Consider the following 27,849-nt stretch of genomic DNA (forward strand, 5'->3'; position numbering starts at 1 on the left):
TCGGCGCCGTTGTTAGGCCCGGTGGGGAAAATGGTGGGCGTTTCCGTGTGGCTTTGACCGTGGAGCGGGCAGCGCCGGCCTGGGGAACAGCAGCTTCCCTTGTCTTGCGCCGGTGCCGGCTGCCAGCAGCGGGCCCAGCGGCCCGGCCCCGGGGCGGAGGCGGCGGCGAAGTCACTGAAGTAATTTCTGTCAGTTCTTGGAGGAGTCCTTCAGCCGGCGGAGGGACTGGCGCTCCTGCGGTTGTTTTTCGTTGTTTCCAAAGCATCTGAGAGGCGTTTCTTGGAGTGAGGTTTTGTATTGTTTGCTCTTTTGTATGTGTGTGTTTCTCTGTGTGTCTCTGTGTGTGTGTGTGTTTTTCACCTGTAAAGAAGCTTCATATTCATAGCAAAATCTTCCCTTAAGCCTCTTTAAAAGTAGTCCTGAGTACTAGGATAAAATGTCACGGTGTGTGGAGAGGTGTGGGACTAAGATTGGGAATAAGAGTGTCATACTACTTACAAGAGTTTGCTGTGTCTGTACTTCTGGTGACAAAACGGGTTAGCTGTATAGCATTAAACTTAGTACTTAAATCCTTTTACTAATGTTGGATATGTTTTCAGGTATTTTTGTTTTCTTATTGTTTTTTTTTTAACTTAGTTGACACCATGACAGACTTTGGAAAGAACCTGCGTCAGGACATGGTTTCTCAGCTGCATAATTTTGCTGCTGTGGGAGACACAGCCAAACTGAAAGCATTGCTCAGCCATTCCCCGTCGCTTATCAATGTAGCTGCAGAAAACGGCTGGACAGCCCTGATGTATGGTGCCAGAAATGGACACTTTGAGGTTGTGCAGATTCTTCTTGAAGAAGGGTAAGCACTTTAATAAATCCCAGTGAGGAGCTCTTGCCTGAACCCTTTCCTGCTGATTTCAGCTTGATCTCAGAAAAGTAAATCTGTCTGATGGGTAGTGGCAGAAAACTTAGGGTTAAAAGTCAGGAAAATACACTGTGCCTGTTTATAACTGTTATTGCATCATGCTCTACATATATGCTAAGAGACTCTTTAAAAACTTCTGAACATCTCTAAAATTATTCCATTGATCTCCAGGGACATATCGTCGCTCTTCACAGAGATCAACAGAATAGAAGAAAGTTTATATTCCATTCCAACCACTGTGCAGAGTATAAATTTGGTATATCTGATTGTATCGCTTAGACTTTTTCTCTAAACTTTGTTTGTAATCCTCTTGCATCTGTGTGACACTGCAGAGTGTTTGCTGACATACTGGCTGTTAAGTAGAACATGACAGACACAGCTTTAGCAAAGTTACTGATTAATGAATTTCGCTTGTCACTTATTTTTTGGACAATTCACTTCCTCCTTGAGCTGTCATGTTATTTTCTTCAGTCGGCATGACACCAAGCATGTTCATTGCCTGTCAAAAACTTGCTGTCATATTTGTTGTCTATCTTCAAGTCAACTATTGTAGTTCTAGTTTTTCAAGGCACTCAGAAAAGCAAAGAGTGCTTCACTGTTTCTCCTTGAGACCCCAAAGAAGAGTCTTCTCAGACTGAATAAAGTCAGGATCCAAATATTTCAAATGGAAGAGATTCAAAGTGAAGGGTGAGAGTCAGGTGTTCATGGTTCAACTGAGCTCTACATTAGTAGTCAAGCCCAGTCTTTTCCTTTCTGCACCCCTAATTACAGAACCAAGCAAGTTTAGTTCATTCTGTAGTTATGAGTAATCTCAAGTACAGCATTCCACAGCCTCCAGTGATCATCCCACCCTTTTGGTTTTTTTCAGTCCTACCCGGTTGCTGTGCCTTCTGCTGGGGCTCAGCATGGAGCGTCAGATGAACCACTGTTTTGTACTCTATAAGTGCATTCCAGCATGTAGAGGAGTATCTCAGTGCCAGATTTTGTGGATTTAAATCATCTGTGTATTGAGGAATCTTTTGAGATTTGGGGGAATTTATTGGTTTGGTAACTAGAATAACATTTAAGTTGTGCTTACTGTAAAAAGAGTATCTGAATATCTGCTTGCAAATGACCTTTTCAGGGCCATTTTCTTAGGCAATTGAATACAGTTCCTGAGGTGATACTGTGGCCTCATTGGTCTCATTTCAGTCAATGCTTGGTTATAGTAATCGTGGACAAATACAGTTGCTGGATACATGAACATGAATGTCTATGATGGTAATACTACATAGCATTCCAGAGATTCATCCTGGAAAGCTAGTCAGGTTTTTTAAATATTCAACCATGTTTAAGAAAAGCTACAGGAAAAAGGAGATTCTAAAGAGTTCAGGCCCCTGTTGTGGACACTGAATAGCAGCCTGATCACAGTCTGCATGTACCTGAGCAGATAGAAAGGGGAAGACAAAATCAGAACAAAATTTAGTGTCTGTAAGATAGGAGATTAAGTAGGAAATTAAGCAAAATTTTCCTAAGGCAGACTTAATGTTTAAAGAGAAATGATAAATGAGCAACAGTAGTTTCTTTAACACCAAAAACTTCAATTAAGTTTTGAAATTCTTTTTTAAAAAGACTCAAAAGCTGCTGAGGTTAACATAAAATGTCAAGTCAAAACAGTGTTGCCTGTGGTACAGTTACCTGTGTGTTAGCAAATTAATATACTGGCGTCTTTTGGTTTTGAAAAATGATGAGCCTGGCCCCACTGTATAATTTGTAGTTTACAGGGAATTTTGTGTTTTAATTATCCAGTTAGGTTAAAACTGACAAAAAATAAAACTGCATTACTTTTGACTTCACAATCAACCAGCACCAATCTATTTCAGATTTTCTTTTTTTTATTTTTGTGTTAGTATTTTAATAATATCATGTTTCCTCATCTGTGTCATTTTGCAGACATCTTGGTAATAGAGGTCCCACAGAGACCAGCAACACAGTTGTAAGGGTGCCAATTTTCTCACTAAGCAGAGGCTCTATTCTTGATTCTTATTTAATGGCAAATATATTGTGAATGTTTTCATGCTGCTTTCAGTAGCTTCTAGAAAGTAACGCTAGTTAAACTGTGGGGTTTTTTTATGACTGACTATTCAGAAGAGACCTGAACTTTCAAAGTTCTATTTGCATATGATCTTGAGCTTTTTTTTTTTTTTTTTTCTGTTTCTTTCTTTGCATGATACAATATGTGGGATTGTAGTTTATCTATAGGTGTTGTAGTATTGCATTAACCTTGGTAAGTGGTAGTCTGGAGCGGATCAACAGAATGGTTGGTGAACCAGACCTTAGGAAAAGAAAATAAAGTATGATTACTTTTCATTACCATAATGCTGAGTATTTAGCCTAAAGAGTGCCCCAGTATAGATAGTGTCTCAAAATTCTTGCACCTTAATAGTATTACACGTATATACTTTAAGTAAGAGCAATATAGCATCAGGACTCTTCCTAAACATATTTAATCTGGTTACTGCTATTCTTTTCCATTTCTTTAGGTGTGACAGGTCCATCGTTAATAAGTCAAGGCAGACAGCTCTGGACATTGCTAAATTTTGGGGGTACAAGCACATAGCCAATTTGTTGGCTAATGTGAAGGGCGGGCAGCGGCCTAATTTTCTGCCAAATGAAGCAAAAGAATATGAAAATTATTTTGGCTTGACACTTCTGGACAGAAGGAGTGATAAAAGAACAGATTCCAAGTGGCTAAGGAAAAAACAAAGCCATCCAACTACAGTATACATTGTCTTCTCAAATCTAAGTCCTTTGGTTACTTTGAGTGGGGGAACAGAGAGCTCCCAGCAGCCAGAAGTAAAGCTCTGCAGGCTGTACCACAAGGATGTGGAGCAGTTCATGAGCCAAACTGAAGAAAGCACCTTGATTTTTCTTGGAGTTGAGGTCCAGTTCCAGATGAACCGTCTGGCTGCGTGCAATGGAAGAGTTCCGCAAGAAGATGAAGAGGATGGGTTAGTCGCTTGGTTTGCTCTTAGCATAGATTCTGCTTCTGCTGAGAAATGTAAACAGAAGCATGAGGACTGTTACTTTCTTCATCCACCAATGCCAGCACTACTGCAGCTACCTGAAAAAGAAGCTGGTAAGATGCATAAAATGCAGCAGTTACCAAGTGTGTAATGAGAAAGATACTCTGTGGGGTTCACAGAGGTATAATGCAAGGGCAAACCACTGCAAAGGAATCAAGTATTTTCAGTGGCTTTAGAAATACTGTAATTTTAAAAGCCTGTCAGAGGTTTTGTGAAGAATTTTGTGTGTAAGAACGCATGCAGTTGCAAAAGGCTAAAATCTGCAATGGCAGGTATTAGACTAAAACCTATTGATCGTGGTTTTAGAAATGGTACTATTTAAATATTAATGCATGCGCGTTAATGCTTGTAAAATGAAGAATAAAATCTGTCATTACTGAGTTTTTATTACAAGAAATGAAACCATGCGCATTAACGTTCTAAAATGAAGACAAAAATCTGTCATTATTGCGTTTTCATTACAAGAAATGGAACTAAGTACTTAATGTGTGTTGCATACTTATCTGAGAAGGAAACAGTATGAGAAAGTGTTCGGAAGTCAGGATCTCAAAGTGAATTAATGTCTTTATGGAAATGTTATTAACAACTGCTATTGCAAGAATTTTGCTTTTACAGAATAATAAAGGCAAGCTTGACTTGCACCTGAAGTTTAAATAGAACAATGCATTATTATGTCAATACCTGTAGTAGCCCTAAAATAGTCATCTGGAAAAGGTGTGATGTATAATTCTGGCACTTTGCCCAGACAAAGTAACTTTTATGAGAAACAGGTTATATTGATCTGGATGAATTTTTTTCTGATAAATTGATCCGTAGCTACATAGAACAGAACGTGTTCTGTTGTATGTGCTGTGCTACAAATAAAGAGATCTGAGTAACTCCTATTGTTCAACTTCTCTTGTAGTAGATTATAATTCAAGCCATAGTCTTACTTTGATTTTTATGTTAAACTTTACCACTTGCTTTTTCTGTACTGTTAAAAGCTTGCATGAATTAGTATTTGATTTTGTGTATTTTCAACGTATTCTTTTAAAGGAGTAGTAGCCCAGGCTAGATCTGTTCTAGCGTGGCACAGCCGCTACCGATTCTGCCCAACATGTGGGAGCGCAACCAAGATTGAAGAAGGGGGTTACAAGAAAACTTGCTTAAAAGAAGATTGTCCCAGTCTCCAGGGAGTTCACAACACATCGTATCCAAGAGTTGGTGAGAATATTGTGGGATAAACTTGGTCAAAAGTGGCTTGTTTGTACTATTACATACATGTAAATCAGTATCTTTTTATGCATTTCACCTGCTTGCTTCTGTCCCAGGTATTATATACTTGTCTCTCCCCAGAGTATGTGTTTAGGATTGTTAGCAGTGTTTAGGATTAAGTAGTTCAGACTTCTCTTCCTTGCAGTAGTCTGTGACAAAGAATTGCTGTGACAATACCAATCTTTATTGCAATGGAGTAGTATCAATTAGAAGTTTCAACAACATAAATGAGATATTAACAATACAAAGGGTCACATTTTTTCCTTCCCTCTCTGCCCCCGGCATGTTGTTTTCCCACCTTCTGCAAGCCTTCTGAGCTTGAAATGGCTCTGTATAAATTTGACCCTATATCAAATTTCTGATACAGTGCTCATTTTCCTGTAGTGACACTTTGACTGTACTAGCCATCTTCACTGGCTTTCACTATTTATTGTCAGTCACAAACTGCCAGGCCTATTTCTACTCAGATGCAAGCTTGTATAGACAGTCTTCTATAGCTCCTTTTGTTCATGTGCTGCAAAGGAAATGTCCTATGTTACTGATGGGGAAACAAGGAAAGAAGAAGAAGTCACTCTTTTTTTTTTTTTTCTGGATCATCTGGTGACTTTGATCACCTTTCCTTCCCCTATCCTGTCCTCTCTTCTGCAGTTGTAGTTCTGGTAGTAGTACGTATGTGTATTTCTCAATTTCATGTTCTCTTACTTGCTCTAGATACACCTTTGTAGTAATCAAAGCAACTCTGCCATATTCTTCTGTCTTATGGACTATAGCAAAGCTTGCTAAAACACTAGGGGCTGTTTCTTTAGAGCTTCTAGCGCAACAAACTTAGAGAAGGAATGGGATTATATAGGAAAGACTGATGAACCAGTATGTTCTATTGATGCTTTCCTCTGAAGAAAGCTTGCAGACAGCAACACTGCATATTCTACGCTGTGCAATGTGGCAGATATCTTTGAGCAGGACAACAGTCTTTGTTATTATTTGTATTGGCTGCTTAATCATTGTTTTGATTAAGTTTGTTTTGAAGTTATTGTTTATAGTGGTTGCTTAATCAAGCATACACAGAAAATACTGGTGTTTTTGACAAACACTGAAAAACAGTAACAAAAGAAAAAAATCTATAAAGGCAGAGGCAGATAGTGAATTAAAAAAAAACAACATTAAGAGCTAGATAACAATAAAAAAAGGAAAAAAGATCATAGGTGAATGGTGTGCAGAAAGGCATGACAAAAAGAATGATACCAATATGAGACAATACTAAGCAAGAAAGATACATAAAATGACCAGCAGTGAGAAAGTTGATAAAAGTGCAACATCAGATGAGAGATTGATAGCAAACAGTCAACAAAGTCAAGCATGGAAAATTTAGTCAGTATTTACACTGTAACTAGAGTATCTGGCTTTTCTTTGGTATTTCAGTGAAAAGTACATTATGTGTGCGTGTAGAGGAAGTGATACTAAATTAGTTTTGCTGCTGAAATTACTGCATAGCTAATTTGGATGCATAGCTAGGTTAGTATTGCTGGTACTCTGAACAGATTGTGCTTTGGTTGCAAGTAATTTATGTCCTGCATTTCAAGCCTTGGCTAGTAGACTGCTTCTACTGAGCATGTATGTTGCAAACCATATAAACAAGTATCTTGCAGGGGAAAAAATAAACAAAGTTAAATAAAACAGCAGCTTGCTCTGGGCATTTACACAATTCTAATTTCAGTCACGTAAAGGTATCTTATCTTGTATATACATGCATTGATATCAAATAGGCTGAAATTTTTTACTGCTTTTAAGTCCCTCAAATGTTGAAATATATTCCTTTCATCTCCTTTACAGATCCTGTTGTGATAATGCAAGTCATCCATCCAGATGGGAACCACTGCCTTTTAGGTAGGCAGAAGAGGTTTCCCTCAGGAATGTTTACCTGTCTCGCTGGATTTGTAGAACCTGGTGAGTAATTTAATTTTCCTGTACCAGTTGTTTTTTCTCACATATCAGAATTGTACCTTGAAAATAATACAGAAATATGTTTGGTGTTATGTCGAATAAATGTTTTTGCTTCCTGTTAGATAAGTTGTTATAATAAATATGCCTGTTCTATACTTCCCAACAGCTGATCTATAAAAAAAGCAATAAGTAATTTGAGTAAATATAATTTAAAAAGTTTTCTCATCATGTACTCTTAAATTACATATTTAAGTGAAAAAACATCTTAAAACACATATAAGTTCCTTTCTGTGGTGATACTTAGCAAGGGGTTTCAGCATAGGAAAAATTTAAAGTTAAAGCATGACATAAAGTTAACATGAAGTTAAGCATATGCTTACATTTTTAGGATCTGATTGATTATATGGAAGCTAAGCAGAAAATATTTCATTTTGAAGGAAGAGAGATATTTCGCTGGCTGTGTCAAGCAATAATAGTTGGGATTATTTACAATTATTAGTAGCTGCAGAACAATTTGTTATATTATTGTAAAACATTGTTATATTGGGAGTTCATCTTAATCACTGGTGAAATTGTAGCATAAACTATATTCAGTAAATCTGTGCTGGTGAAATACGATGACAGAATGAATAAGTTTATTCAGATACCACTTGAAAAAAGGCACGATGTTGATTTCCTTGCTCCTTTTGTTCTTCTGCCAGCCTTATTACTTTCTGATACTGAATTCAAGTATATAAACTGAAATTTAAGAATAACTGATCTTATCATCAGCTTCTAATCAGCTGAATGTAGCTGAACTAAAACTTCTGACACATGGACTGTCTGCTTTAATGAACCTCTAATCAGTGGTTACAACACATTCCATGTATGCATATGTAAGCCTGTGACCATCAACAACTCCACATGTAAATCAGTTAGTTTTCTGTAAATATGGAAGTAAAGTTTTCCATTGCAGTTTAAGTTTGGAGACTCGTCTGTATGTGTTAAGGCAATGAAGAATGAGTCAGGCAGAGTGAATAACACAATGCAGAAATGTATGCAAGTCTTCTTAAGTCTCTGTTGTCTTACTATTGTAATTTTAAATACTGAATTTCAAGTTGTATTACATGCTATTACAATCATACTGAAAATCTAAAAATTAACACAATGCTATTTATAAATGAACAGATCAGCATTTCAAAAGTAATTAAAAGAACAATGTATTTCCTACCAATTTTTTACATTTTAGGTGTGGTAATAATAGTTTGCGTGTGCGATGAATTATAAATTCAGGAAATAAACATTATGATGGAGAAATTGTCATACTTTATTTTCAAATTTCCGTTTTGCTTTGTGGCTAGTTCTACCTTTTTAGACTTCTGTATCTTGTGCTTAGGATCTGTGCCCTAATCTGTGAACTAGATCTCTACAGATAATTGTCTTGGGCAGTTTCAAATCTTTTGAGTCAGGTCAAAGCACAGGATGGAATCGTTGCTTTTCATCAGCTGCTTGTTCTTTGCCCTTTTTGATTAGGTGAAACAATAGAAGATGCTGTTCGAAGAGAAGTAGAAGAGGAGTCCGGAGTCAAAGTTGGCCACGTTCAGTATGTCTCTTGTCAGCCATGGCCAATGCCCTCCTCCCTAATGATTGGCTGCTTAGCTGTTGCGGTGTCTACAGAAATTAAAGTTGACAAGAATGAAATAGAGGATGCTCGCTGGTTCACTAGAGAACAGGTAAAGTTCAATTCAATTTCCTTCTTGTATTGATTAGTCTGTGACTGTATCGGTTCTGGCATACAACAGATACTTGCTTTTTCAGCAGGTTGGAACGAGCATGTATACTCTTCATTTTATCATACTACAATTGCTTTATATTGTAGCTGTAGATCACACACAAGCAGAGAAAGGCAGATATTCCTGGTAATTTCAGAGTCAATTGCAAGCCCATTTTATGACATTTTTGTCAGTTAGATCTTCACCTTTTAGGAAGTATCCAAGTTATTGTTACTTTAACCCACTTTCTCAGCAAGCCTGTACAGGCTTTTCATTTTGGCAGAAGTAGTATTTAAGAGCATTAATCATGTGAATTTCTCCAAACAAGCAGGCTACCAGATTTGATGAGAGGGGAGAGGTTTAGGTAAAAGCTCTGGGAATTCATTAGTTTGAACATCTTTTTCCTTGCAGTACTATTTTAATTCTCTGGTATTGAATGCAGTTTTCTATGCATTAATAGGAAATTCTACGCTTAGGTTTCCTGAATACTTAGAATATAGTCAAATAAAAGAGAGGATTAAAAGTCTTTCACAGAAAGGGAGATTTAAGTTCATGAGTGGAAAAAGGAAAGATTGCTTACACAATGTAGTCTTCACAGGTTTTTCCACAGGCTACTTAACAAGCTAAACTTTTAATAACGCTGTACTCCTGCCTAGCAGTTGCAAAGTGTTTTGACTCTTTGCAAGTCAACTTGAAAGCAAAGTTATTCACCTACAATCTTAGTATATTCCTTACAACACTGAGAGCATTGTTTTAAATGACTATCGGTTCTGAATACAATTAGTTGCATGCAGGTTGGTCTGGAGTTCAAAATAAATGTATTTCAGAAATGTAGTAAACTAGAAGCGCACTCTTGTGTTGCTTGCAACTGCTTCAGAAAACCAACAAAACACATTTCCTTCTCCACTGCATGTGAAAAAGAAAAAAGAAAAAAAAGAATTATTTATGGAATGGTGTAGTGCGCCATCTGGTGGTCTTTACCATAAAGAGGTTTTACAAAAACCTTAAATATTATATTAATAGTCAATCTCCACAGCTTTATTAGAAAGAAGGTATCCTTTGGGACAGATTTGAGCTCAAAAATTCAGAATTCACACAGCATCTTTTGGGGTTTTTTCGCTGCATCTTGTCTTTTAGTGGTTTTTTAATAGCTATAGTAATGATGGATTATCACAGTAAGATAATTCCTGCATTAATGCAATGTTAGATTACATATAGTTTATAGTACTATCTTCTAAAGAAAAAAAATTGTCTTTTTTGCAGGTCGTGGAAGTTCTCATTAAAGGAAACCAGCGTTCTTTCTTTGTACCACCAAGTCGAGCTATTGCACACCAGCTGATAAAACATTGGATTGGAATGAATGCTAATCTTTAATTCAAATAATTGATTTATTTAAGTTAAATTACTTCTTCTAGTAAATGCTAAATTAGGAATAAACTGGAAATAATTGTTTATCTAGTAAATGTGCAATCACATGAATTTTTGAGCCTTTCCTTTGGTTCCTGTGCTAGACTGTGCAACGCTTTGTAGGTTTTTCACATCTGAGTTAGAACCGGACAACAACCCAGTCATTATCCCACGAAAGCAAGCAACAAATAGCTAAAATCAGTACCTTGTTGTGCACAGGCTGCCTTTTCATTTTAGAATCAAGTTATTATGCTTATTGCTATTATCCTCTTGATGTTTATTTGTTCTTTCCTGTCCCCCACTGGAAGGAGTCACAGCATTACAAAGAGGCCTGACTTTGTCTGCTCTTTGAATTCTGCATTTACATCCTCCTATTTTGTCTTTTTTCTCTCTTTCTCATTTTTTCCTGTCTCCATTCTTTAAATTCTGCCTGGCACAAAAATCAACGTTCAGTGCTGAAATTCTTATCAGCAATAGTTATTTTTAAGCTAATAGCATACTTAAATGGTTAATATCTTTCCCATTAATAGCCCTTCAAGCAGAGTATTTACAGCCCCAGTCTAGTTTGGCCTGCACTTACCCAATTGTATGTCAGCCTGAATTTAAAAGTATAACACAATACTCTGTTTATGAAAAAGGTATTGGAGAGCCATCCCCAAAAGCCTGAATATTAGATGTTTTTGTAAGATAATAATATACTTATTTACTCTAGGCAGTGAGTTATTTCATTCTCTGATAATTAGAAGTGCAACTGTAGAGTAATGGAGGAGAAAAGTAAATTAATTAAACAAGACATAGTATCTCAAAATAGTTACAAAGTTCTTTTCTAGAAATAGGGACACTTAAGATTGTTGCTGCTGTTAAGAATTTTTCAGTAGAAAGAAATACAGCAACCCCAGCTGTAGGACTGGGAAAGCAATATATAAATTAAAATCTTTACTTCTATGTATTTAATGCTACAGTTCAGATTTGTGCCTTAATTTATGATGTTATTGAAAAGGATGTTAACTTAATATTCTTTCACAGTGGAAGATTATAAAAGTATACTGGTTTTACTATTAATATCATTATGTAGTGGTTAGTAGTCTGTGATTATGCAGTCATCGCGGTGATAGAAATGCAAATTTCCTGAAGGAAATACAATGATAGTAGTAAATATTAACTTATCATATGGGGATATGTTTATTCAGAGTAATTTGAATGTTTTTAATCAGTGAATGATGTCAGATTTGTTTCAAAATTCTCTGCAAACTGGAATCAGTAAAAATGTTTTACAAATCCTAGTAGTTCTTTTTCTTCCATCCAGTGTCATACTATGCTTCGTGGCTCTTTTTTTTTTTTTTTTTTTTTTTTTTTTTTTTAAAAAAAAAAAAAAAAAAAAAAAAAAAAAAAAAAAAAAAAAAAAAAAAAGTTCTAGGAAAAATATTAAACCCAGAGGACAACTGGAATTTATTAGGAGAAGCACTTACCAGGAGAAAAGGGAGGGACGTTATAAGCATGAGGGTATATTTGTAGGCAATAGTGATAACATATGCAACATGTAGTAGTCTTTGTCTTGTTTGTTTCTTTGGTGTTTTTTTTTTTTTTTTTTTTTTTTTTTTCTTTTCTTTTTAATGCAATGGATTTCAAACTTTAAAGCAAGAATCATTTCTGACAGACTTGGAACAGTTGACAAATCATTACATTGCTTCATTCTCTCCCTTATTTCAGCTATTCCTACAAATGAAGAAAATCAGTTGAGCCATCTGGAAATGAGAAGGAGTAAGACACTGTTTCCCTTAAAAATTGCTTCTACAGAGGAGGGGAAGTATGAAAAGCTCTCATGGACTACAGCTACCAGGAGGGCAGCATGTTTTCAGTGGAATTAATCTTTTAAAACAGTAGTGGGACAGAAGGAAGCCTAGTTGCGAGTTGTTCATACAGGTAAAGGAGAACATTGGACAGTATGCAGTCAGTGGTGGAAACTAAGCCATGCAAGGAATTTTTAACTAGTACTGTGATGATTACACATTGAGAGATGAATGAGGAAGGAATGAGGAGCACATGGAAGAAGGAGGATAAAACAAAGAGCAAATACAGGTAGCGTAAAGATAAATAATATATTGAAGTAACTAAAAATATGTGTAAAAGACCTATCCTAGTCTTAGTTTTCATGTGGGAAATTATGGTGGTTTGCTATAGAGATGGGTTTATAACTGAAAGTCAGAAGACAGTATCTATAATCAGTACTGAGATTAAGAATGAGACTATTTTTTTAATTGAGAATCTGTGTAAACGAGATATATCTGCAATTACAATGCTAATAAATAATTTGAACAAATTCATTTTCCTGCATGAATAAAGGAGAAAAAATATAGTTTGAAAAAAAATGACAAGAGTATTACTGTTAAACTCAGAGATAATTGTTTTAGTCATCTTTCAGTCGTAATAAATTCTGATGTTGCAACAATTTTTAATATATATACATTTTCAAAAGCTAAACCAGCAGTCTTTTTTAAGCTTTTTTTTTTCTTTTTTACCTCCCCACAACCATTCACAGAGAAGATGACAAACACCCCTCGTTTAAGAAAATTAATTTGATTATTTTTAGTTTCTTACTTACAGTGAAATTTTTCCTGGCTATGCATTGCTTAATTTGACCTGTTTGTAGGTTTTAAGATAGAGTTTTAGTTTGAAAATACCAATGCTTAGAAATTTTCTGCGGAGTGGTTTTTGTTTGCAGATTACATATGAAATGTCTAATTGAAGATCCAAATGATGTAGTTTGTTAGCAACTAGAGCAATTTAGAAAAGTGCCACACTAAATTTAACAACAATTAAACAGTGCAGTGATTCTAACTAGAGTGTGGTCAGGGCAACACCTTTGTAAGATTTGTTTGCTTTATCCAAAAGACTGGAGCTTTGCAAGCAGACTACTTCTTGATGCTAAGTTAATGGTGTATATTAAGAAAATAGTATACCTTAAATCACTAAACAGAGAGGCTTTGTTCACCTGGTGTAATAATGATCTCACTCCCATCTCCCTTGCTTCTACAATGGTACCAGAGCAAAAAGACTACTCCTTACATGCAGATTACAAGGCAGAAAATTCTGGAGATGCCTTTTCTCCAGTTGGCCTGTACACTAATGAAAGTTAACTTCTGTTCATTATGTAATTTATAAATAGTCTATATTTTATCTAGTTTGAAATTTTAATAATTTACAAATAATAGAAATAGTAATTTAATGAAGTGGAAAACAAATAGATGAGGTGTTTAAACGCAAACCAAAATTGAGACTAATAACCAAATTATATGTTCATGTGATAAGCTCGTGATATCTCACATAAACTTATCTTAACAAAATACCGATTGTGAGATTTTTACAAACTTTGCATTTGTCCCTATAAGCATACTTCTTTTATCTCATTTTTCAGATTGGATATGTGTAAACACATGAAATATTAAGTCATTCTAATCGTGATACCATAGCATTAGCATTATATTTTGTGTTTCGTGTAGGTATACTGTTGGAAAGAGTCCAGTGTAGGGCAAGAAAGATGATTAAGGGATTGGAGCATCTCCCTTATGAGGAAAGGCTGAGAGAGCTGGGACTCTTTAGCCTGGAGAAGAGAAGGCTGAGGGGCGACCTTATTAATCCTTATAAGTATCTAGAGGGTGCTTTGAGGGAGGAGCCAGACTCTTTTCAGTGGTTCACAGTGACAGGACGAGGGGCACCCAGCACAAGCTGGAACATGGGAAGTTCCACTCAAATATGAGGAAGAACCTCTTTACGGTGAGGGTGACAGAGCCCTGGAACAGGCTGCCCAGGGGGGTTGTGGAGTCCCCTTCTCTGGATATTTTCAAGCCCTGCCTGGATGCAGCCCTGAGTAATGTGCTCTGGGCCTTCCTGCTTTAACAGGGGAGTTGGACTAGATGATCTCTAGAAGGTCCCTTCCAACGCAAACAATTCTGTGGTTCCGTGAAAGTTGGTAAATTGCTATCTTGAATTCTACAACGTGTGAAGGAAAAAGGGGTGGATGCTAACAGGCTGATTAAAGGTAGACCAGTCATGATGCTCCATGGAATTAAATATACTAATCTGATTCTGAGCTTAGGAGACAGAAATAGAAAAGGAAGTGGAGCAAGACTGTGAACAACACTGCTCCCTCTTTTAATTTTAATTAGGTAATCTGGTTGATTAAGACTTTTCAGACAAACCTGACATTTCGTAAAGCCCTGGTAGGTTGAGCTGTTATTTTTCTAACCTGCTCTTAAGAGTTAAATAACTAGTAGTCCTTTATTGCTTCAGTGATTAGTAGGGTATGTGTATACAGCATATCATTGCTGACTGGGATTGACAGTACAGAAGTGGGTAAGTCGGAAGGAAAAAAAAAAAATTGAACTTGTTATCCTATTAAGCCTTAGCAAGACAGCCAGCCCATCCTTCATGAGCTTAGAAAAGCAAACTACTCACAGAGAGTCCCTAATAGCAAGCATCTGAGGAAAATGAATGTTGGCTGAATGTAAGTATAAACATTTTTACTTTTTTTTTTGAAATTACATCCTGTCAGGTAGTATTTTTTAGATACTAATTGTTGTAACTTGCAGCTTTTATAAAATGTGAGATTTCTGCAGGTTCTTTGGACAGTAGATACAGTTTAAAGAATGTAAATTATAGTTCAGTGTATAGTTTAGTTTTCTGAATAAGTAAAAATGATAGCTTCCTAAACAGAAGGGATTTTTCAGATGGATTTTTGATTGTGAGTAAATAAGAATGTTCTCCTAAATGATAGGGATTTCTAAGATGGATTTTTGATTCTTAAGACTGTGTCATTTCAGCATATAGGGACTTACAGTGTAGTAGTATACAATTTTAGAAGTGAAAACCTACCTGAATGTACTTCAGTTTGTTATTTGTATTGTCTTCCTGCAATGAATGTTTCAGATGTGGAATGCTATGATAAGACTACAGGATTATTAATCAAGAAGGAATAGTACATATTGTTGAGTGGAGAAGCTTACAAACTCAGTTTGCAGCACTTAAATAAGCCTGCATAGTAAGGCTTTTCTCCTACCATGTCATCATCCTGTATACTAAGCTACATTTGGTAAAGTACTTTCTTATTTCTCTTTAAGGAGAGAAACATTCTAACACTGGAGCTCTTCCAGTTCAGTGAAGAAATGTAGACATTTTTTCAACATACTTCCTAAAAATAAAAAAAGAGGCTATGAAATAGTAAACAACCTATTTTCTGTCATTCTAAACCCACATTATTCTTAATTAATGCACTATAAATTATTCTGGAGAAAGTGACACTGGAAACTGCATAGTCAGAAAATATAGAATCTTAAGTGGCCCCATTTTAGATGCCAGAAATCAAATCCTGTAAGCTAGGATAGGTTTTTTTGCCCTTATTGCATTCTGTGAGAAATCAAAGATTTCTCTCACTTAAATGTAATTTATATTTTGTAGTCATAAACATCCTCAAAATAAGAAGCTACCTCATTTTAAAAAAAATTGTTAGAGTGTACAACTACGACAAAGGCTTCCTGGGTGAGCTGAGTTTCAAGTATAATCAAAGATTTTGAATTTACATTGTTTCTGTTATGATGGATGAACAGTTCTGAAGCTCAAAAAAGTTGAATATTCAGATTGACAAAGAAGTGCAGTACTCCATTGGCAGTAACATCTTGGATTATAGAAATTATATTTCATTATTGGAAGTGGTTCTGCATTATAGTGAGTTTTCTGCTAATTTCATGACCAACTGCCGCATTGCATCTGAAGGGTATTTCACTTACCTGCTGTCATGTTTGATACTGACAAAGCATGAATTACATGCCAAAATGGAACCAAATTAAAAGTGACTAAAATGCAAGATGGTGCACTAAATATCAGAATGACAAACTCACAAGAAAAGCACTAATCCAGCTAGCTTTCACAGAATGGCAGGGGTTGGAAGGGACCCCTGCAGATCACTTTGTTTAATCTTCCCACTGCAGCAGGTTCATCTAGAGCAGGTTGCACAGGATCGTGTCCAGGCAGGTTTTGATTGTCTCCAGAGGAGGAGATTCAAATTAGCAGTTTTTTCTTTGGTCTCTAAAACAGGAATAGCAGAGGCCCTACAATGTGAACAGAAATGGCAATTCATGGGAATTTTTAAAATAGATTTTCAGACCTTTTGAAGAAGAAAAAATTATTTTATTAAGTATAACAGAAATATAATGCACAATAAAGTATGTTCTCTCCCAGTTTTTAAAAATGCGTTCTTACGTAGATAATAATAAATGCATGAGCATCCATTGCATTAAACTCACCACTGGAAAAATCTGATCAGTAAATTGCATTACTCTGTTAAAAGCATCATGTGATCTCTGGATGGATCATTTACAGCACAGAGGCTACCTACAAGCTCCATTTTGTTGCTGTGGAAAATGGTGCATATCTTTAAATGAAGGTGGAATTGAACACTGTTGATGCAGAAAATCTCCAAAATCTGAAATAAATGTTTGTTCTTATTAACATATTATCTCTTCTTGCAAAGAAGAAATCTTCTTCTGGCAAGAGCTCAAAATAATTAAACAGAAAACAAGATTAGCTTAGTTAGTAGGCAGAAGCTTTATAAGAAAACAAATTTAATGTATGGTTTTGCAGAATTTAAGAACTGAAAGCTATACCTATGACTTGAATTCTTCCTGAAAAGGCAGAAATGTTGTACGTGTACAGCACATATGATAGCTGAACTATTTTTTACTATGACTTTGCTGGAACTTGTGTTCTCAGAATAATTTTGAAAACATTTGACTGACTGCTACTTTATTAGCCTTTTTAAAACTAAAGGGAAGAGCACCCTGCCTACAGGGAGATGTCTTTAACATAACGGCAACAACAGCATACCCCCTATTCCTTTAAAAAAGATTGTTTGAAACCTATTCAACACTTCATCTGATGTCACTTGTTGCTTATAAAAAGAGTCCAAAATAATGCAAAATCTAATGACATGGGGTTTGGATTCCCTGAGAGTGCTCATTTATGAGAAAAGTGATATTCTTAGCTGCTTGGACAGTAACCTTCCTTGAAAATCAGAACTGCAGTTCTGACTGCTGTTTGCTCTCTTTTCATGATCTGAAAAAGTAAGATCCTGATTTGGTGTGCTCATTAAATGTGCCACAGCACATTTCATTAACAAAATGGTCGATCACTGGGTGCTATACAATACCTGTTGCAGATTAATTTCTCTTACCCGTGCTTTTCTAAGCATCTCATTTGCATGTGCTGTTCTCGTAGCTGTTTGGATACTGCCAGATAACATTTGAACAGAAGCTGATCTTTTGCAGCCATATAACTCATGTTTTAATTAATTTTGTAGAATTCCTTAGAGTCCTGCTACAGTCCCAGTAAATGTTTGTGTGCTTCCTTTATTTTAGACATTTTTCAAAGAAGTTTTTAAAGACTAGTCTTTTCTGGAAAATGTGTAAATGAAATTATAAACAGATGAAAATAAGAGACACACCAGCTGAGGTAGAGAGTAAGAAGCACTACTAAGGCATTTTTCATAATACATTCTTTTTCTTGCATGTATTTGGCATGAAATACATTCTTTGGCAATAGCACTGCAGAACTGGTTGTTCAGAAGTCATTCAGAGAAGGTAATAATGGTAGTTTGATAAAGAGATTTGGAGCATCTTTGTAAAAAAAAAAAGAGGAAAAACCCAGAAGATTCTTGAATAAGACATGCTTGATTGAGGTAAATAAGAGGTAAATCAATGATGAGCCTTTTTTGCCTGCTCTCTGTGTGGAACTACTAGGCTTTCCCCAATTCATGCTAATGACATTGTCTCCGTTAAGAGTAAATTATCTATAGGGCATCTGCCTTAATGCATAAAAGTAATGCAGGTAGTATGCCACAAAACACAGTCAGTAAGGAGAGTCAAAGGAAGAATTCACAAGGAAAAATCAAGCTTTAAGAATAATTTTGTAGGAGGAGAAGAACTAAGTATTGAGAAACTGGGCCAGACATAGTTGGTAACTTGAGCGAAGTCAAAGCAAAGATTAGTATGGAATAGAATAATATTGAGCTATATGAGCAGAGACAGAATGGAAGTCAACGCGAACAAACTCCAGTAGGGCAAGGGAAACAAAAAGTCGGATTCTGTATCCAGAGGGAGAAAATTAATCAGAAGGATTTGACATGGCGGAAACACAGAATGGGAGAGCAGTAGTAGGATGATGTTTCAGAAAGGCTTGTTTGGGTATTCCCTGACATTGTTCTTCTGCAGTCTGTGAACAGTATACAGTTTAGTGGGGAGGTATAAAGTGAGCTGCCACATTTATAGCCATGCCTTCTCCAACATAAGATACTGAGATTGTAAGGATACATACCATCTAAAAGGACAATTAATGTTGTCCTGAAAGAACAGAAAGTGTTTTGCAAATGTGTTGTGTCACTACACCATTCCAATTCAATATTACTAAATATTTTCTCCATATTTTCCTTTCCTTTTTTTAGTTTGTCTTTTCTGCCAGTCTCTCATTACTGTATAGGTTCACTGAACACATTTGTTTAGAACACTTAGGAACATACATTTTCACATAAAATCTCCATTATGTAAATGTATAAAACTGGAATAAAATAACTTCTGTATTTTCAATTTTATTTCCAACCAGCATTTTTAAGGCAACTTTTCCTGCCTAAGAAGATGATCTGAGAGGCATATGTTAGAAAAATATTTTGTTGCCTTTATGATGATAAAGCTTGTCATCAGCAGCATTATCCTGAAAGAAATACTGTTACAGATAGTTATTCGCAGTGAAAATTAACATGTTCTGGACAGAGCTTTAATTATTGTCATAGTGGAGAGTAATCTTTCACTCAAAATTAAGAAGTTAGTATTCTGAGCTAAGCCAAGCATGGCTGTTTGTAGTAAGAATAACCTGTCACGTAGAGCACTATGGTCAGTGGCTTCTATCCAGTGAGCTGCCGAGTCCCTGTGTTGTGATCTAAGCTAATTGGACTAGTGTTTGTCCAGCAGTGGACAGGACAGTCCCCGATGCAGGGTCTTACCCTGCAGTCCTGATGCGTGCAACTAATCCTTGCTCAAGTCAATAGGTCTACTCATGTGACTAGGATTGAAGGTGATGAGATTCCTAATTCTGTTAGCACATCCCAGCCGGTGCACCAGCAAAGCGAGAATAGGCAAAGACAATGCAAGGAAAACATGCGTAGAAAAGATGAGGGAAAAGCAAAGAGCTGGTGCCTCTCCTGATGTAAGGTAAACCTCGGAGGAGAAAGCCTTAAATAACATACGGAAATGTAGTAGAGCCAACAAAATTATTTGTATCATAAAAGTTCTTTCCAGTGTTTACCTGAAATTCACTTTAGGATATCAACAATTTAACACACTGCATGTACAATTAAAATTAATAATATATAAATATGAAAATTAACATCTAAGAGATGTTAGTCTTAATCACAAATAAACAGTGCAAACAATCACTCTAAGTTACAGTTTTAATCTACTGGGTACCAATTACAGAAATAACTGGGAAAAAAACCTAAACAAAACAGCTTATTCATCCTGTTCATCTAGGTCTTAGGTTTCATCTTTGAGCATGTACTTGTCACTGTGACAAGTAACCTGAGCCTTACAATGCCAATGCAGCGATTTAAAAAGCTTTATCCTAATCCTAATTTTTATAACAAGATCCATACATCCCTATTACACTAGGTAAGGGCACAGTCTGAAAAATTCACTCATGCTCTTTCCACAATGATGTATTTGATGTACTGATGAACCATCATCTAAAGATGATTGTGACTAATAACACTTGCAGTCAGTTTTCTTTCCAACATAACTCTACCAGTTTTCAAGACTATCCCAATGATGTATTAGCAGTTCAAATAGTTGTAATTTCAAACAATGTGAATTATCTATTCCAAAGTCATTTAGAATACAATAGAAAATCTTTGGATTAAACAGAAGTAAATCCGAACCCAGTGACTTTTTTGGAAAGTTGGCTATTTTCATTATATTTCAATACTGTTAATTTTTAGTCAATTTTCCAAGGAAACATCAATCCCAGAAAATGCTACCAATTCTAATTGGTTAAATAGCCACTACATAGTAACCTTGCTGCATGAGATGCAGACCTCTTCTGTCAGCTTCAGAAGAGACTTCAGTCTCTGAAGCTTCATGCTTCAGAGCTTTGAAGCTCTGGATTCAGTCAGCATTTAGCCCCATTGCACAACAGGAATGATAGAGGACTTCTGGATTTTAGCTATTCTGTTCAGTTCAAAGTAAATTTAAGCTCATCACTTCAGTGATGAGCTGCAAGAAAATGACTGACTAACTAAACATGGATGCAAAGCTCAGCTCCTACTTGAGGGTTTAGGGATTCTTCATTTGTCTCAAATTATTAAAGTATGCAAATAGCATCCATAATGTTTCCTCTGAGCAGAGTTTGATACCACGTTTCTTAAGGCCTGTTAAATTCAGACTGAAATTTCCCACCATCCTGTTAGGAAACAAATTTTTTAATTTTATTTTCTTGATTTTGTGAAAGTAATAATATTTAAAAATTAGTTATTAGAGGGTTTCCACTGCCCTTTAGAGTGCAGTAGGTCTTCAATACTAAGCATGCATTAACAGTTAATGATGTAACAAGTTTCCCTATGAGATGAAAAAACCATAAACCAATTTTCTTCTTCCCACAAACAAATGCAAAGTACTACCCAAACTGTGAGATGCAGATTGGTCTTGGTTTGCTCTGCATGGAGCTCAGTTATGAACTTAGGCCTAGCTGAAGCCTTTTATTCTCTTGCGTTGTCAGACTTTTTCTCAGGAGAAAAAGCAATGATTATTAAGTATTTCATTATGTAGATAAGATTGAATTTAAAATAAATGCTTAAAATATTAATATCTAAAAATCAGATTTAGATAAAATCATAGGCTGGAAGAGGTCAGCCACTGCCCAGATCTCCCAAAGATTTCAAATAATACTGGTTCAGGCCCCATAGCTGAGATCATTGACCTTGATTTTAAGCTATTTGGAAAGCTTTGAAAGTTTGATCCCAAATAACCAAGAGAAGCAAATAGATGCATTAGTACCTGCTGTAGCACTTCTATGTTTTTCATTATAACCAGTCAGTTCTTACACAGGAGAAAAGCCAAGTGAGAGAGCCTGAGACAGTCAGAGTGCAAAATTATTCCAGAGAAACTTTCTCATTATCCATTGTTTTCTCTCCCACACAGCAGAGCAGAACCCAGATGCCCTCAGTTCTTAGAAATGAGTAGAAAAAGAAGAAAAAGCTGCAAGGGCAGAAAGAGCTCTGATTCCAGAGAATGTAAGTTTACAGAAATGTTTAATTTGAAGTAAAAACATCAGAATCATAGATGGTTATGCTCAATTTACTCATCAAGACAGAAATCCATCTTTGTGCCCAAAGCTGTTTGACAGATTGGAAATGTTTACACTGAAGTGTGGGTACATACAGATAATGTCTTGATGAGGGTACTCTAGTTTTTTATTTCAGTTGAGCTGCTATCCTAGCTATTTCTGACAAAGTCTTTCTTAACATGTTGATGTTTAATTGCCTCAAATTCTCAGCATTCTTGCTGTAAATTTCTCAGTGTTGTCTGAGTTTAACAGCTTGTTCTAATCCTACTTAGGTAGATGTCACTGTAAACTGTTATCCTCTAACGTGTACATGAGCTATTCTAAAAAAAAAAAAAAAGCCTAAGCAAGTCAGAATTTTTTGTAATTGTATGAATGCCATGAAATCTTGCCTAGTACAGCTCCTGCCAGGAAACAGTATTTTCTTCTGCTTCGAACAGAAAGCTGTGGCTTTCACCTCCTGGCAATGTGCCACTGATTGCTGTGTGATTGTGACAATATTCATTAATCCTTTTGTTTGCTCATCTGTAAAAGGATTATAAAAGTCAAGTTCCATGTAATTTACCCCAAACTGCAAACATGCGGTGGGATATTGATTGTCCCAGTGTGTTCACAGGAATGAAGTAAATACTGAGAGTAATGGAAGTAAAAAAGGTAAATCTTTCTATATACAAATAGAATACCTTGTTCTCTAACAATTCTGCAACTTTCTGAGAAAAAAACAGTGTAGGTATATTCATTTTCTCCAGTCAGAGTTAACATGGCCTGACTTCACATTACTTATCAGATAACTAAGACAAAATAAGTTAATACTGAAATGAAAAAATAATGTTGTGGATAATACACTATACCTCAAAGATAAAATAGGTATTTTCTTTGAAAAGTGTCTCAAAGCTAATCATACATTTGTGATACCACTTACCAAGTCATGGGAAAAATGTTTTTTGTTCTTTTTTTTACCTTAAATTAGATGAACAGTTGTCACCCATTTGTAAATGCCAGCAAAATGTAGGAAGCCTTGAAAATAAAGCAGATGAGGCTCTGGCTCGCTTCGCTGAGCCACTGGATGTAAAGCGTACTGAAGAAGATGGAAAAGATCATGAAAACAAGAATCAGAGTAGCTCAGATGCGTCTGAAGATAAAGACCTTGATAACGTTTCAGACAGCGAAAAAGAAGGAAAAAAGGAAAAGAACTACCCTCCTCAGATGTTTCCTCCTCAGCAAGATGAAATCCTAGCTACAGTAACTTTTGGTGAAACAGAGGGCTCATCCACAGGGAAAATTACACTGTGGGGCAAGCCAGACTCTGCAGAGTTTATTAGCTTGGCTACTGGAAAAATTACTGCAGAAGTAAAATACGGTTCTTTTAATGTGAAAGTAGAAGTTAAGAATGTTTCTTTGTTTGATTCTGGAACAAAACTTGTAGCTGAGAAAAGGAAAAGTTCAAAGAACAATAAACGTTGTCATGAAAGACAATATCAGAAAAGTCAGTGTTCAAAATGTTCGAAGCACCAGTGTCCTTCAGCTGACCTTTCAGCAGAACACCATGGGAATTATAAGGGATCCTTTAAACATAAAATTCAAACTGCCGTCAACAAAAATGCCTCCCTGAAAATGAACATTGAAGCAAAGGAAATTAAAGTGGAATATACCAGCAGAAATAAAAATCTAAAGGTTAACATCACACCTGGTGAACAAACACAGAGCAAAACCTGCAACAGGGAACAAGAAGATACCTATTGGAGTGAAACAGATTATTCTGTAACAGAAGCGCCTTGCAATACAGATTGTGAATCATCTTTTAGCATTCAGGAAAAAGTAGACTATACATTCCCAGATGCATGTACACTTCTCCCTCCACCTAAAGAATTTGCTGACTGTGAGAAAGTGCATTTGGATACAATTGCAGAGGGAGTATCATTGTCAGCTTCCAGAAGGGAATCTGACAGCCTCTCTACGGCCTTGAGAATCTGGGAGGAAGAAAATTATTTCTGTAAATATAGCAAAAAGGACTACAAAGACCAAACCAATGAAAAGGAAGATTTTTCAAAAGATAAAATACTTTTCTCAAAAATAAATAATACAAATTGTCTTGTAGCTAGTAATACCTTGAACAACGCAAATGCTGGGAAGGAGCATATCAGTAAGAACAATATATTAGGTCAAGAAAGAAATAACTGTGACAAATACAGAGACATGGGGCAAAAACCAGCAAGAAGAAAGTCTTTCCCAGATACTGCCCTTGATGTACCATCACCAGTTCACTCTAGAAAGGATTCTGGCTTTTATTCGTTGCCATCCTTAAAAGTATTGCCTAAGGAGACCAAAGCGGGAGATATCTATAACAGGAACTCACATGTTCATACCAGCTATATAGAACTTTCTAAGTGTCCTGACTTGACCTCCTCACTGAAGAGTTTGAGAGGTCTGAAGTCTTCGTATCAGTTTGCTTTCACATCATTTGATCATAATATTACCATTTATCCATCTGAGCCTGAAGAAAGTCTAGATGACACTTCTTTATTGAATGACTATGCAGACTGTGTGGGTCATGGTGAAGAAACAGAAGAAACATTAATGGAGAGTCTCCATTCCAGTAGTACTATAAATGAGAAAAAAGAAAATGGGCATGAGGAGCCTCTGAGAAACATAGCCATATGGGAGGAAGACTCTGAGTCTACTGAAGATGCCTTAGATGAAGGGACACCAGAGTACAACCATTTAGAAAAGCACACTGAAATGCAGAACAAAGCTCAGCTGGTACAGGTCTATCCACATTCTAGAAGCCCTTTGGGCGAAGTCATTAATGACAAGGAAAGCACTAATTATGCATCTACAGAAAGCACCCCAAACCAACTTTCAGCTTTACAGCAAAACGTTCACCAACCCCCTGCAGAGCCTGAGGTAACAAAGAAAAGGAGAGGATCGGTAATGACTGTGATAACTGGAGAACTAGAACGAAGACTCATCCAGGTTGACAATAAACTGATACCTGATTCTTTTGGCTCTGCAGCAAGAAAAGAGCCTAAACTTCCCTGTAGTATACAAGAAGAATCCTTGCTGTCATCCTTGCTATTAGATCCCGAGGAGCATGACATAAATAATGAATCAGAAAGCTTTTCTGAGATACAAGACATATCTGGGAATATCGTTGTTGAATCCGATTACCATAATGATTCAGCACAGGCTGCCATATTGTCTACCTCTTCACCATATACAGAAAAGAAAGAGAATTTCACAGAACATTCAGATGTCAAGGAAAGATCTGAGAACTTTTGCAGTAAACAGTCAATTGATGATAGCTTAAGGAGAGAGCCTGGAGAACATCAACTACATCAGCTAGCCAAATCCAACTCTGATGAAGTTGAGAAAAAGACCGAAATGAAAGAAAATTTTCATCAGAATGCAGACATCCCTCCTTTATCAGTAAAACTGATTAGTCAGAAAGGTAGGTGTTGTAAGACTTTTGGAGTTAATACCACTTACACACCTTTAGCATAGGTGGTTTAGTGCTTTGGTGACATCTTTGGGGGGAAAATGAAAGTATATTATAACAATACAATAGTATTGGTATGCTTGGCCATTTGGTTCTAATATGTTGCTATTGTGTTGAGGATCCTAAGAGACACCTTGTAGACCCAAGTAACTTAAATAAAAAACCCATACTGTACATCTAGTGAGAGAAGCAAAGACCAAAACAAGAAAGGTTTTTTCGCAATTGCCATGTGGCAGGAATTCAGAGTTCTAGTCAGCGTTTAAAACCATATAAATCTTGTTTGGGAGTCTGTGTGATCTGTGGAAATACTAAGCTCCAAGTGCATCTCAGTCCTAATTCTGGCTGAGCTTTTGCATGTCATGGAATCACCATAGTGGATCATTTAACGTTCTTTTCTCCTCTCTTTATGTTGTTAAGAAAACTCCATATGAGAAAGAATTATTTTTAATAGATAATAATTTACAAAATTTCTTGTCTTCCCTTCTGTAATTCACCTACCCATATCCATAATTGGTCATTTAAAAGGAGTGTTTTGAATCATAAAAATGTAAAGCCACACTGAGACACTGCACACTACAATGTAAACTTTTTACATTGTGAATATGTACACACACATTTGTGTGTGTATTTTTGAAATACCACTCCAAACACTTTAATTTTAATTTTTTAATATTAATGAAGTTATATACAAATATAACTCAGATCATCCTTTCCAGAAGAGAATCTTTCCAACACATTTGGAAGGTAGGAGTTTTATACAGTTGAAAAATGCATACTTTCTTATCATGGGAAAAAGGTCTTCAAGAATATTAGTGAAAAGCATCAGAAAGTTTTTAATAATCTTTCTAGTTCACAGTATCTGCAGAAAGTACTGGTATGTCCTCCAAGGTTGTCTTGTTTGGCACTGGTAATAAAAATTTCAAAAACACCTGAAGTGAGATATAGCTATTTCTTGCATTTTGATTTTAATATGAATAACAATGCACTTACAATATGGGAATACCATCCTACTTAATCAAGGAATTAGGCACAAGGGGCAATGCAGGATGTTCTGTGCTCAGTAATACAGTGACACTGGAAAGGAAACGTGGCATTATTCAACAAAGAGTGAGAGCACCTAGAACAGAGGAGAAAAACAGATGCAAATGTTGTAAACAGGAATGGGGAGAGGAGCCCCAGCAACCTGGAAGTCTGCTGGTGGTGTGGGAACTCAATTACTATCACAGGAGCAAAGACTCGTGCCCCTAAAAAAAATCCATTTCCTGACTCTCTGCTCTGGAAAAGGGGCTCGGTGACACAGGTCTGTGATGGAGATCTGACTGAAGCCACAAAAAGGCTCTTGACCCAAGAGAGCACTTACACAGGCCTCTAGGGAGCCTGTGCAGGCCGGGCTCACTTTTTCCCTGCACCCTGTACCAGTGGGTACAGCTGCATTTTTAGGATGGAATCTAACACAAAGACTGCTTTCCAATTGCTGGTTTAGATTAAATGGTAATACAACAAATAAATTTATGCTGCTCTACCCACAAAGAAACCTGAACCTCCTTTTATCTGCATGTGTGTCTTGCAAGATTTTTAATGTTTAAATAGCACTTTATATATCTACATATTGGCCACTTCAAAAACGTATGAGTACTTTTAAACAAAATCCATGAAAAATTTATATGTTTCTGCATAAAAATGGTGCCATACAAATGGCTATGAAGGTATTTAACTACAGATACAACTACCACAAGGTAATCACATGTACCTTTCTCTGCATTAAGACCTCAAATATTCTAAAATACATGCTTTATTAATATTTTCAGTATTATTTGGTATTTTCATTTCTATTTTTAGGTTAGATTGTTCTTGTTGTTAGAATGTGAAAATTTTAGACATTATAATTGCTTAAGTTTTCTTACGATTCCTCACAAATAATGTCTGGTTATAATTTAGATTTGAAATCAGAAATGAATAAAACCAGAAAACTACCTTTGATGAAAGACACCAGAGCAAGTGATAGTTCCCAGGAAGAAGCAATAGACCAGTGGGCCAGGAGACGGAAACAGTTCAAAGACAGCAAAAAATGCAGTTCAACTGGAGGAAGCTCCATAAACAGCACAATCACTGAGGGTTCGAGTGAGTACTTTAATCTTATAACTGTATTCTTTCCCCTTTGTGTGATTGACACCCTGGCAGGGTTTTCAGCTAAGGAAATTGATCTTCAGTTCATAACCTGAGTCTCTTTTAGTCATTATCATGAGCAAGCATATTTTATTCAATTGAACTGTTCCTCACTATGGGTGTTAGAATCCTCTCTCTTTCATATAACCAAGCAAACAAACTGATAGGAAAAACATTGATTGCACCATCCTCATCCATATGCAATTAATGTTAAGACAAGATCTAGGCACAGATAAACAGGTAATCACTTACAGCAGCAGCTTTGAGGGTGTGACAAAAATCATAATCCTGATGCCTATTTTGCTTATGTCAAAGCCATGAAGAGCTTCTCTCCTCACTAAGATAACCACCCACTCCACCTTGTTGTCTAGTTTGTCCTTTACTGTCCAGTTACTGAAAGAGTTAGTCTGTAACTGTCTCATTAAGAAATCTGTAACCTTGCCATATGCTTGATTGTGTACTGAACTCATTGTCTTA

General features: G+C 36.2%; 2 protein-coding genes across 7 annotated transcripts in view; both read left to right on the forward strand.

The window, feature by feature from the left end:
- NUDT12 (nudix hydrolase 12) overlaps positions 1-11,620 on the forward strand; it is an 11,854-nt gene extending 234 nt beyond the window's left edge. The window contains exons 1-7 of one of the 3 annotated variants that reach the window (XM_014951508.1): positions 7-289; positions 637-850; positions 3,439-4,034; positions 5,017-5,184; positions 7,066-7,179; positions 8,689-8,888; positions 10,191-11,620. In XM_014951508.1, the coding sequence (XP_014806994.1) occupies positions 645-850; positions 3,439-4,034; positions 5,017-5,184; positions 7,066-7,179; positions 8,689-8,888; positions 10,191-10,301 (1,395 nt within the window). In that variant the 5' untranslated portion in view covers positions 7-289; positions 637-644 and the 3' untranslated portion in view covers positions 10,302-11,620. Of the gene's footprint in view, positions 1-6; positions 290-636; positions 851-3,438; positions 4,035-5,016; positions 5,185-7,065; positions 7,180-8,688; positions 8,889-10,190 lie in introns of those variants that run through there. The other 2 variants (XM_014951509.1, XM_014951510.1) reach the window with 2 other exon arrangements.
- A 304-nt stretch (positions 11,621-11,924) lies between these two features.
- LOC106893454 overlaps positions 11,925-27,849 on the forward strand; it is a 45,031-nt gene continuing 29,106 nt past the window's right edge. For 2 of the 4 annotated variants that reach the window (XM_014951442.1, XM_014951445.1), the window contains exons 1-4: positions 11,925-12,413; positions 21,569-21,660; positions 22,681-25,158; positions 27,145-27,327. In XM_014951442.1, the coding sequence (XP_014806928.1) occupies positions 12,352-12,413; positions 21,569-21,660; positions 22,681-25,158; positions 27,145-27,327 (2,815 nt within the window). In that variant the 5' untranslated portion in view covers positions 11,925-12,351. Of the gene's footprint in view, positions 12,414-17,749; positions 18,064-21,568; positions 21,661-22,680; positions 25,159-27,144; positions 27,328-27,849 lie in introns of those variants that run through there. The other 2 variants (XM_014951443.1, XM_014951444.1) reach the window with 2 other exon arrangements.

Source organism: Calidris pugnax, unplaced genomic scaffold, assembly GCF_001431845.1.
Source record: "Calidris pugnax isolate Ruff unplaced genomic scaffold, ASM143184v1 scaffold148, whole genome shotgun sequence".
Taxonomy (NCBI): Eukaryota; Metazoa; Chordata; class Aves; order Charadriiformes; family Scolopacidae; genus Calidris; species Calidris pugnax.